This window comes from Gossypium hirsutum, chromosome A12 (assembly GCF_007990345.1).
Source record: "Gossypium hirsutum isolate 1008001.06 chromosome A12, Gossypium_hirsutum_v2.1, whole genome shotgun sequence".
Taxonomy (NCBI): domain Eukaryota; kingdom Viridiplantae; phylum Streptophyta; class Magnoliopsida; order Malvales; family Malvaceae; genus Gossypium; species Gossypium hirsutum.
This window is the reverse complement of record NC_053435.1, coordinates 106,096,347-106,109,285: the sequence shown is the minus strand read 5'-3', so window position 1 is coordinate 106,109,285 and position 12,939 is coordinate 106,096,347. Positions and strand designations below refer to the sequence as shown.

The window sequence follows — 12,939 nt, the reverse complement described above, 5'->3', positions numbered from 1 at the left end:
TTTGTATAGAATAGTAGTTAAATTTTTTTTTTAAACACTCAACATAGGTATCAACCGTATGACCTTCATCTTCAACTTTCAAAATATATATAAAAGAAAACAATCACGCATATAAATCGAACTCTTATTAACATAACCACATGTACAAGTATTTTCTATTCGTGGTTTAACCAAAAGTAGATATCAAGTAAAGTTTTCATCTAGGGCAAGTCCAAGCAAAAGTTTTCTACTCAGCTTCATACGAGGGAAAAAAAGAAGAAGATGCAAATGAAATTTGATGAAAGAGACAAAGTTGCAGCCAATTAGGTGACGAATGAACAAAAAAATGTGATATTTAAGTACATAAGCATGAATTGCTAACTTATTCATCTACATTTTTTTGGTGAGTCCATATGATCGGAGTAATATAGTTCCAAGTTTCATCTAGGGTTTTGGTGTTGAGAGAAAAATGATGATAAAGAGCATATGTGATGAACATTAAAATCCATTGAAGGATAATCTAATTAACTTTTTCAGTCTCCTAAAAGAACAGACCAAGTTTTAAAGAAAATGTAGATTTTGCTCTTTTGCTACTGTACCTGCACGGGATTTAATTCACAGATACTGTATTTTGGTCCTTTTAGGTCTAAGATTTCAAGCTATATATAGAAAATAAAGTAGGAAAACTGTTGGTGTTTGTCACTTAACAGTTTCAACTTCCCGTCAATTATTACTGCCAACATGCATAGTTTTGTTCAATTAAAATTTCTAAATAAGACCAACACCTTCTTACAATCTTTAAATGAAATTGTTAACTAAGCAAAGAGATATGTATATATATGTAAAGAAATGGAAAGCATGCAGTAGTAGAGTCTAACCAGGGTAACTAGAACAAAAAGAATAAAATAAATTTGATATTTATATATGATGCCATCTGCATTCTCTAAGAGAGTTAGTAGCATATGCCTATGCGGGTGAAGTGAATTTGTGAAGGGAAATGGAACAAAGTTAATGCGTAAGGGGAGGGGCTAAACAGGTGAGAAAAGAATTTATGGGAACAGATAAAGGAAGAAAAAGGGGGTCCAAGAAACTTGAGGTAAATTCCTATATACCTTTTAAAGGTCCCTGCAAAAAAATTTCTCTGCACAACCTGCGGGCGTGTCCAACGAAGCAGTGACAACAACAACAAACCTACCAAAGTAAAAAACAAAAGAGAGCAAAAAAGACTTTGGGGTTACATTACATCAGATGGCTAAGCTAACACTCTGCTGCTCAGTTACTGGGATGTAGTAAAGGAAGGTTGTTGATTAACGAAAGAGATGCAGTTGAGAGCCAAAGGGAATAAAAGATACTACTACTTGGGATCTAATTCAATGACAAACAATGGGATGGGTGGTACATTCAGTCGACACCAGGCCCTACAATATGGCATATTATCTATGTGTATTATGCTTTTATATATATTTTATACATAAGGGCAAAAAGACTCTTTGGGTTATGGTTGTTATGTATCCCCTTCTGTATTAAATTAAGCTGTAAACATTGAGATCTGAATATTTTGTTTTTCCCACTCAATATCCCTTTTTATTCAGTATTGATTATAAGGATACGATGATAAAGCAGCATTGTATGTTTGAGCAGCTGGGTGGGTTTTCTCCCTCATATAAGAATCAAGAAAGTGGTAAATTTAACAAAGAAAAGAAAAAAAAGCCTATTAGCAGCTAGCTAGCATTGCAATTCAGCCATTTTGTTGGTGGTGGTGTTGATTGTGGCAAAATGTAATTGAAAGTGGAATCGATTTGTTATGTGTCAGATATCCAAATCCAAGGACATGGAAGCCTTCCCTTTGTTGGTGTTAAGGAAGTCAGTAGGGGGAAGTGGGGTTTCATTGTAGAGCCTTAATTGAAGAGGATGCTGAGACGATGTTGAAGAAGGCCGTGTCTGCGATGCTGCCATTGTGGCGTTTGCTATGGTGGTTGTAGATATCACGTCGTACTCATCGGATTCCGATATGGGGCAATCCATGTTCACCCCAAAAAGCCTTAACCTCTTGGCTGCTGCCTGGCCTTGGACCACAGGTACTGATTCGAACGCAACTGGTTTTACAACTCCACCGTGCTGTTGCCACTCCATCATTCCCATTCCCATTTGTGGGGCTGTCGAAACCACTGCTGATCTCAAATAAAACACCGACCCCATCGTACCACCAGGATTCACCAAATTGCTTCCACCTCCGTAGTATGTATTTCGGCTAAGAGGGTTTATCTGCGACAAGTGCAAGTGATCCCTTCCTGTTGGTGGCGGTCGCATTAGCAATGGATTCCATGGGATCGAGCGGTGCAAAGGGAAATGGTGATGTCGAAAAGAAACCTGCGGGTCTGGTGCATCAGGCCTCCGCCTCCAATCAATAAAAAGACGACCTTTACCCAACTCACCGGCTCCTCTCTGAAAAGAAACTATATCCCCAGCATCGAGTTTCTTATCCTTGACAAAACGGCTCCACCCTTTGGTCATAACATAGCTTTGGCTACTATTCCAATAAGAGTACCTGAATCTCCAGGGCTTTCCATTTCTATCCTCGAAATTCAGTAGAAGACCTTTGTCGCTCGTGGAAGAATCCAATGGGAAATACTTCTCAGCGTGTTGTTTTGGGATAACAAGCCGGTTGAGTTTCCCCACGTCGCTTGGGGTGACCACTTTGTCGAACATGTGTTCTTTCTCGATGTTCCCACTTGCACTACTCCTAAGCTCAAGCGTTGAATCTGAGTCTACGCGTGTAGAGTTACCTTCACTTGCTGTTGCTGCTGCCGGGACGGTAGTGGTGGCGGTGGTTGCTTCTTTATCTTCTTCGGCTTCGTACCTGTTGCCTAACCAGTTGGGACTCATTTGCTGGTGATGAGGCTCCCATCGGGTATTGTTGATACCGAAAGGACCCAACTGGGTTTTATACTGTGAAGAAGATGAATTAGAAGAAGAGGAAGAGTGCGAAAAAGGAAGCTTACCTTTACTACCCATCTGTTCTTCTTTAGACTCAAAATCCATGACCAATTCTAACCTTTTATGGAGGGATCTAGACAATGAAGGTGAGGCAAAGAAAAATCAAACCCAAAGAAACCTAAAAAAAAAGGAAGGAAGAAAATCAAACAAACCGACAAACAAAGAACACCATAAACTTTGTCATGCTTTTACTACTACTTTTCTCGGACTTGCTAGGGTTGAAACACTGTTCGAAAGGAGAGGGGAAGAACGAAGGGTTGTCTCTCTCACTTGCCGTGTGTGTTTTGTGATTTGGTTTTAGCTGAAGAAGCTAATAACATCTCTCACCTTTCTATCAAGTACAGTGAGAAAAAAAGGTCGGTGCTTTGTTCATGGAGGAACGAGAGACCCCGACACGAAAACTAGAGTTGAACAACAAATGAAACCCCTCCTAGACGTTTTCAACACAGATATATTGCAACTTCAGCATCTTGTTGACCTTGAAAGGAGAGAGTGAAAGAGAAATAAAAAAATAAGTTAAATTACCAATTTCATCCCTCTATTCTAATTTTTTAAAAATAAATTTAATTCTTCTATTTTCATCTGTCATATTTATGAAAAATGTAAAATTACTCCGTTTGTCAATAGGTTAGCAATTTAAGGACAAGGCATGCAATGTTATTTAATTGGATAATTTTAAATTTTCATAAAGTATTAAGACTGAACTTTAATAAATTAAAATAGAGAGTCTAATTTCTGAATTTTCATAAAATGAAAGGATGAGATTAATGGTTAGATCAAAAAGAAAGGTGTTAATATATTCCCAAAGGTTGCACCTCCCTCGAACCTTCAACGGTTAGGCAAGTGTAGTATATTTCCCTTCTTTTTCAATTTTCTTTTCTCTTTTTCTTTTTCTTAATATATTCTCACTTTATAATGTCTCATATGAATATTTTTAGATCAGGATTTAACATTTACTTGACTTGAAATATTATTTTAATTATTAATTAAAAAACCTTTTAAATCATTTTCAAAATAATAAATATTTCAAGTTATGTCTTTTGATTTTTAATTTAAATAATTTTAGACAAATATTTTTATTTTAATTAGTATATTATATTATTTTCAATAAACAATGAATAAAAATTATAATCAATATTGTTTCATATAAAATATCTATTTTAGTAACAGATTGAATAATTTCAATCATTTCTTATTTCATTTTTTTATTTTACTTGAAATACTATTTTTATAATAATATTTTAAATATTAATATGATTAATGTTTTAATAGTAGTTGTATTTTTATCTATTTAATATTATTATAATAATTTCTTATGAAATATTTAAAATTCTGTGCCAAAATAGTTACAATAGTTTGATAATAAACAATATATTGAAATGGTTATATCAATATTTATTGAAAAATAAAATAAAATGATTTTATTTAGTCACTTAAATATAAAAAAGAAAAATCATTTTTAAGAAAACAAAATATGGAGCCTAAAAAAAAGCATAAGGCACAAATCCAGTCAAACTCAACTTACCAGATCTTGGCAAAGCAGCTCTATCTGGCCTTTAACAACTTCTTTTTATATTTATTCTTTTTCTTTTTCTTTTTTAATGTGAAGATGGTTTTTAAAAATATATATACCTTATTATTATTTTTATTGATCAGTCATGTTACCAAATTAATTTTTTATAAAACAAACATAAATACATAAAAATATTATTATTATTTTAAAAAAAAGTCATTTTCTTAAACAAAATGAAACCCTAATTTCTCTCCATATCATTATTATATTATTTGTTCAGAAATGAGGGACCCAGTCTTATCTGGTTGGGTTCATGTGAGCTTGTCACTGTCATAATCCTGGGTGGTATGCATATTAATTTATATATATTTTTTGTAAGATATATTACTCTCTAAAGCCAGCTGTTTTTGAGAGCACGAGCTTCATATTTAATTCAATTCTATCTTTTAATTTTTTTTAAAAAAAATTAAATAAGAACCAATATTTATATTAATGTTGGTCCATTTCTTTCTTAGTTGTTGTGATTTTGTAGTTGATAATGTTTGTCTCTTTGTTGATTCCTTTTTGGAATTTTGCTCCAAAAATGTTAAGATGATTTGCATTAACTGTTTAATGTTAGTAGGGGTAGTAATAAATTTGTTTTCTCATTAATTTACTCCAACAATATAACTTAATTATATGGGCACCTACGTGCTAACTAACACCCTCTCTCCTCATAGGATTCGAAGAAGGGAAATAAGCAATTTTGGCAATTTTAATATATCTGTTACTCACTAAATAAATTATATCATTACTGATTAATCTTTTATGCACTCAGAGTATATAATTCTATTCTATTCTATCTTTTATTTTTTAAATAAATATGTTAATGTGTCATTAACTGACAATACATTAAATTATTAATCTAAAAATAATTTTTTTAATTACCAATGACATCTTAATTTGATGATAAGATTGAAGGTTTAAGGATTTTAAATTTTCAAGTTGGATTCTATGTATGAATTGTTGGTAAATTGTCCAACTAGAACCGGGATTAGGGTTTTGACTTGAAAAAGTCATTCAATTTGATCCACAGGGGTGTGGTGGCCAACCAGAAGAAGAATGGAAAAAGGATATTTATAGACTTTTCTCTGAAAATCAAGTATAAATAAATAAAATGCAAAAAAGAAAAAGAGAGAGAGAGAAATATATATATTTATAAATTAAATATATGCTTTTTTCCCCCACAGAATGCAGCACCTGCGGTCCTCAAGGGACCCATCTATTCGCCACGCTTTTTATTTTTTGTTCTGCCCCTTCAATCCTGTTTAAGATTTAAAGTTTTAAAAAAATTAATATTCAATACATTTTTTACATTTTTTAAAAAAGTTCAACTTTATCCTTCATTAATACAGGGACTCTATTAAATACGATCTACATTTAAAATCAACATGTGATAAAAGAAAAAATTTCAAGTAACAAAAACTTAAATTATATATCTTCACATCTAACACTTGCGTCATTATGTGTGGGTTTTAATTTAGAAGGTTTGGAGTGAGAAGTCGACCGATCTGGTCCAGGGGATGCACAGGCAAAGGCCATAACTGGTCCACCCACCCACACTTTCCTGCCGCTTCTTTGCTTCCTCAACACATAAAACAAAGGCCACCATACCATGCATTGGGAAATTATGATGTGAATGAATTAAATGTACATCGATTAAAGCTGGTGGATGGTTTACATTGATGTACACATATTGGTACCACTTCCATTTTAGTGCAACATCTTTATCATTCCTAAATTGTTAGACATTAAGCAATTCCCACCCCCCTACCCCTTTATTACACCCATTATATATATTGTTGATATATGATGAAACTCAATTTCATATTGGATCTTTTTGTGTGTGAGAGAGATTTAATTTTATCCAATCAAAATTACCTATTTGATTCAACTATATCAAGAGGCACGGGCAATGGAACAGTGTCGGTCTTTGTATTAAAACTGTAATAACGAGGACTACCATCACAAACATTTGAGGTAATGTTTTCTGTGGGTGATTATGTTAGAAAAAATTAGGTCGGTGAATTGATGCTTTTTAAAAAAAATTAGAATAATTTAAATTTTTATCAATTTTAAAAATAAACAATTAAGGACAATTAATCATGACATTAACATTTTTAATCAATTAAATATAATTTTAATTGGTATGATATCAATTAATTTAGCCATTTATATTTATGTATTCTGTGTAAATATTGAAATAATATGTAAATTTGAGAGTTAAATTTGTCAAATCAAAACCAAATTGAATGTATAAAATTTGAGGACTAAATTTATTATTTATGCTATTATTTAAGCTCCTGACTGAATCAGTGTCACCCTCAATTAGGTTACCAACTTGGTTAGTAAGTTATGAGAATGTCATTCCGTAATTAAAATAAGTAATATTATTCAAGGGTATTTGAGTCTTTTTACTTGAACTCACACCTATTTCATCTATAAAACTTTTAATTCACCATTCAACTAAAGCTTTTTTTTTATATATTTTAATTTTATTGTACACGTTTTATTACCTTTATCAGTTGTATATATTAATAATATATTTGATTGAGTTTGTGTCATAAGTTAACTCCACACCTACTCAAAATTAATTGCAACACCGTAATAAACAATTTAATCTAATTATTATTAATTAATTTAAAATTATACATTTTATTATTTATTATATATAATTTTTAGACAAAAATTTATATTTTAAATTTGGGTTTCCAGATGCACACATAATAGAATCTCTAACACCAATAAAAAGTATATACAATTCAGAAAAGAGGAAATATATTAACGTTTTCATCATATGCTAAACTTTTTAATTTCCAAAGTTAATGATTGCTTGTCAAACAAATAGATATAATCACAGGTAATAAAACTTGACAAAATTATGTACCAACATCACATCAAAGGAATAATTTGTTCAGAAAATAAAAGTTAAAACAAGGGCTGCTACACTGATAAATTGTAAGCAACGACAAAAAGATATTTACAAAAAAAAAAAAACAACAATGAATTTCTTTTTTAACTTAACACATGGAACATGGTACACATATTTGTTATTTTGTTTACGCCAACATGAGCTAATTAGTTTAATTTATTATTCGTTTAAAATTAAAGATAGAACAGGTATTATAAATAATAAAACATATTAAATTTTGTGATACACAAATACCCAATAATACATCGATCTGTCGGTCTTGTTATTGGATTAAGGTAAAAAGACCCAATTTCGAAATTTTGGGAGAATGCTGTATTTATATAAATTGTAACACACGACATTGTTGTTTTCTCTTAAAACGAATAAATCTATATATTAATGCCAAAGGAGTAACATGAAGCTTTCATTGGTTTCAAGAGGATGCTTTCGTCACCTCACCTGATTAGGGTGACGTTGGAGATATTTAAATAATTTTTATTGAAAATTGAACGAATCAAAATGCTGGGAATGGAATCGGTTGTAATGAATATGAATATATATTTGACGAATTATTCTATTCAGAATTTTATTGACTTACAACAACAATAAGATAAAATAAAAAAACAATGGGCCAAATGAGCTCCCTTGCCCTAATTTCTACCACCCACTTGTGTGTATGTTTTGGAGCCACCAAGCCAGCCAGCCAGCCTTGTAAATACTAATATATATAAGTGTTTCATCATTTAGTAGTAGCATATTTTATGTATTACCTCTAAACAAAGCTCTCCAATCATGTTGAAATCAACTTATGATTAATAATACGACACAACTAATAAGGCTTTTAGGGTTGGAGGATATCAAATTGATATTGATAAAGTCATCTTTTTGTAATCACTTTCACCATCTATCTTAATGAGAAAAAATCAATTAGAGTCAAAGCAAAAAATTGAGTAAATATTAAAGGTTAAATTTATCAAATATATACAAATACTGTATAGGGATAAATATCAAAGTTGTACACTAACTTTAATTTTATGAAATTATAAGCATTAAATTTTGATTTTGGTTCAAATATATACATACAACTTTAATTTTAATGTATTTGTACACATTTAAATAAATGAATATATTTATTTATTTTTATATTGGATAAGTATAATTATTCGTGTTGTAAAGTATCAACATAAAACGGTGTTATATTGATAACGATCGATGTTAGTTGTTTATGAAAATTGAATCAAATAAATTCAAAATGTCATGTATAAATTTGCTCAAAATCAAAATTCATGTATAACGTTGCACATTAGATTAAAATTTATGTGTTATTTTGAGATGTATCCCTACTATATATTTTATACAAGTATGTTTAATCTTACATATATTTGAAAAAATTATTTCAAACTTATATTCTCCAATAAGTGTCAAATATAAATATATTTTTAAAATAATCTAAATAAAATAAATTTTTTATATGATTAACGTATCATTCATATTTATTTTACAGTTCATGAAAATTAATTTTTTCGAATTTTATGGTTATATCTCCCTCATGATATCATTTCTAGGACTCAAACCCGAGCCAAATAAATAGTTGGAAGGCATATTATAAGCAGCAACTTCCTAGAAAATAATTAAGCCAAATGTTTCGGCCAACTTGCTATATATGTTTAAACCATTACTTTAAGCTCAAGTTCAAGTAATTTGCTACTCTTGTGTTATTATATTTTGTTGTTATCTGTTCTAATTAATTACAACATTAGGAAAGAAGATACTGTAATAAGAGGGAGGGGGGAGGAACCAACAAGAAATCCCCAAAATTTGGGTCCACTTGATGTCGAAATCTCTCAAATTTAGACCTAATTAATGCTCAAACTTTTGCTCTCTTCACAGCAAGCAATGACATATTTTTATCAACTAGACTAGATATATTATTGGAAATAGAGAGAGAGGATATTTTATGATTATTATTAGCTACATATATTAGAAAAAAAAAAGTTAATTTTGTTAATAGGCTTTTTCTATCCTATGGCAGTAAGGATATATAAAGTAAGATTATAATAATATTGTAGATAGATCTTACGTTTTTTGGGTGGTTTAATTAATGTGGAGGTCAAATAATTGAGTTAAATTATAGTTTTAATCACATCACAAATTTTTTTCCTACTTCTGTTCACACCGCGCCATATATATCCCAGTTAAAGATAGGAGGAACTTTCCATCTACATCCAGTCCACAACTTTTAAACAAATTATTAGGTATTATATTATTACACGACTTCAATTTCAATCTACCAAATATAAAGCGTCCCCAAAGAGTACAATATTGTCATCTATAGTTCAAACCAATAATCAGTAAAGCAATAAAAGATTTGTGTTGAAATATTCAGTTGGGTTGGATGTTCTTGCTTGTAACAGTAGCTAAGTAGCAGAGACATCAATGAGAGACGTGAGGCTTTAAGTTGGGCTCATGGAAAAAGAAAAAGGGTCGCTATCGACTTTCAATACTCCTTGCTCTTTGGCATTATCAACGAAAGTTTTTTGACATTGCATCGTAGGCTCGGCTGACAGTAAATATATGATGTCATATATATAAATATAAAAGAAATGTTGGAAGGGTAGATGTTATAACACCTAAAGAGTTAGGACCATATTATAGCGTGGTTGCAGACTGCATAGAGAGAGATGGAGAATGTGAATGCAAGGAAACCAAAAAGGTGGAACAGCCTCTGCATTAATTGTATTTATATTTTGGGTTATATAGTTTTTATTTTATATATATATACTGTACACGGACTGCTTAATTATATACATTTTCATTTAGTTCTGGTAAAAAGCATTTGGTGGGTGAAAGAGAAAAGAAAACCCAACAAAAAACAAAAAAAGAATATGAAGATATATAGTAGATTGAGTAGATACATCTCGGTCCATATGTTTCTGTAATAGAAGTGTATAGTTACAGGACCACCACACCTTCCAATCTCAACTGGACCATTGTGGCCTCCCTACCGTCCAGTTGGCGGCTGCTATGTCTTGTTTTCATGCTTCAACTGTCGGCTTCTGTATACATATGGAGTGTAAGTTGACGTGTAAGAAAAAAAGTAGCCCAGGGGGTTCCTCTCCTGATCAATTGACGATTGGATAACTTGGATTGTATTGGGGCCTAGATATAAAATCATCTTTGACATTGAAGGCGTTTTTCCTCAATTATATTGAAAGAGACAATGATAAGCCCTCAGGGGGGGGATATGCTGCTGCTTGCCTGCATGCATTAGCATTATTATTGTTATTATCTTACAGCAATTTAATTCCTTTGTCTGTTACTTTCTATCTATTTATCTATGTATGTGTGAGTTAAGTAATCACATGTGGTTTATTTTTTGTCTCAACTTTTACGCTGCTAGCTAATATATGTAGTTCGTGAATCATGTGGACAGCTTGCCGTCCTCATTTCTGCTAAGTGGGAGGGAAGGGGACAGTAGTGACCAAAATTAATTATGACACCATAAATTAATTACAATATATGCTCCCCGTGAACTTCAACTTAGATATTTATAGGATTAATGTTCATAGGTATTTAATTATGTTAAATTTAGTCTTTCTCTTCTTTTAATATGATAATTTAAGTACAATTTATAATACAAAAAAGAAATTAGGTTAAATTGGATTATATGGAATTTTTAAAAAAATCAAAAAGTTGGAATTGTCAGGTTTTTCAATTCTAAATATGGAATTGTAACATTCTTCAAAATTGTGTTAGAGAAAAAGGGTAAAAGTCAATTTCTATTTTATTTGTATAGCTTCTATGTGATTTTTTTGGTGAATTATAATAACAGAGCACGAAGTTAGGCCACACTTGAAGTGATGAACACTATTAATCATCACATGGAGTTCAGCTTTTATGTGATTTTAAATTGATTAAGTAATTAAATTTATTTATTTTAGAAATGTATATAACTCAATTAAACAAATGTTTATCATTATTTAATTTCAATTATTAATAGAAAAATTAATTTCATAAAATTAAAGTAGTGAACATAATTAGACCATATATCTATATGTATCCATGTGGATACATTTGCCTTCTTTGTAATTAATTGCCTTCTATGTGATTTTAAATTAATTAAGTAATTAATTAATATATGGAAAGATGATAAAGCTATATATAATAAAAAAAAATATGATTTTACTATTAGAAACTAAGAAAAGTAATCGAAGAATAATATTATCGTAACGTCGTGAAAACATAAGATAGCACTTCGGCTTGAAAACCACCAACGAAAACCCCACAAGCTTTTTCATAGACTTTTGCATTAGGAATATTTATACGGAATGTACACTCACGTGTGATTTTTTCTTAAAAAAATATGGCTATATAATAAATTTGATTTTGCACAGGTGGGATTTTCTTTAAAGAAAAAGTTATAATTACAATTTTCTTTTTATACAAGTGAAAATTAGCTATAATAACAATTGTAATTTCTGTATGTATGTTGTCTCTAGGTCGATGGAGTACTGTATTTATGATTTCTTTCATTTGGATCCCATGAAGTCAACTATCCCATTAAATAAGAGAACTATTGAGTTGTTGGTGGACATTGGATACGTTCGAAAGTTATAAAATGTATGTCTTCATAAATTATTTTAAATGGATCGAAAATAAAATTTATGTGCAAAACATGAGATAAGTGTTGATAATCATGTAAAGTAAGATGTAGGGTCACGGGTCAATGTACAAAGCTCATGATTATCGCACAAAATATATCTCATGGAGCTCTATCAATTAGATAAAGATCATTTAACCCACGAGAGCTGACTCGATTTAAAAAACTGTTGAAAAAATTTATCTATTTAAAGCCTAGGTGGCCCCATAAAGCAGCTATGAAAAATTAAATTAGCTTAATAAATAGGAAAACTAAAGTTAGAAAATGTAGGGAATCATGTTTGATAAGATTTGATTTGATTATGTAATCTTATAAATCCTTTAGGGATAGGCTTCATCTCGTCTATTGATGTACAGTTAGCTAGACCGTTGAATTCGGAGAACTCAATTATAAATAGAGAACTTATTTTGTTATTAAAGTTTTCTTTTGGCTTTATGTTGCTTCCTCTATATAAATTGGCCAAAAATTTTTAATTGTTGAGAGTTAAATTAATTTAGACGTATTTGAAACGAAGAAATTGTCTAATGTCAAATAAATTGCGAGACTAAAAATCTTGCCATACCACTATTGAGGTGTTTCTAGTAAGTGAACTTCTTTGACATGGTAAAATCTTTTGAATAAGGTGGAAATCAACATTTGAGTAATTAAAGTTAGACTAAATCATCACAACTCCAGTTAGATTTTAAAAAATAAATAAATGTTTTATTTTATAAAAAAACACAAATATTTTATTTCAAATTTATTATATTATTTTCTTATATCTTTATAAATTGTGAAATTTACGGATTTGAAGTGGTTGACTAAAGCAGCAAAGCTTAAACCCAATTTAAGTTGAGCACA

The 12,939-nt window shown here is 30.6% G+C and overlaps 1 protein-coding gene across 2 annotated transcripts; it reads right to left on the bottom strand.

Annotated features, from left to right (window-relative positions):
• Positions 1-880: 880 nt before the first annotated feature.
• LOC121202990 (B3 domain-containing transcription factor NGA1) lies at positions 881-3,508 on the bottom strand. 2 transcript variants are annotated; one of them, XM_041083624.1, is made up of 2 exons: positions 3,304-3,508; positions 881-3,049 (listed from the first exon to the last, which is right to left on the bottom strand). In XM_041083624.1, exon 2 carries the CDS (start codon positions 3,019-3,021, stop codon positions 1,789-1,791), a length of 1,233 nt encoding a protein of 410 aa, XP_040939558.1. In that variant the 5' UTR covers positions 3,022-3,049; positions 3,304-3,508; the 3' UTR covers positions 881-1,788. The 2 variants fall into 2 exon arrangements, with proteins under 2 accessions (XP_040939558.1, XP_040939557.1); XM_041083623.1 differs by having other exon boundaries at positions 881-3,094; positions 3,304-3,460.
• Positions 3,509-12,939: the final 9,431 nt, after the last annotated feature.

Excerpts from the sequence above, each read along its gene's own strand:
- LOC121202990 (XM_041083624.1), bottom strand. The coding sequence starts at position 3,021 with ATGGATTTTGAGTCTAAAGAAGAACAGATGGGTAGTAAAGGTAAGCTT.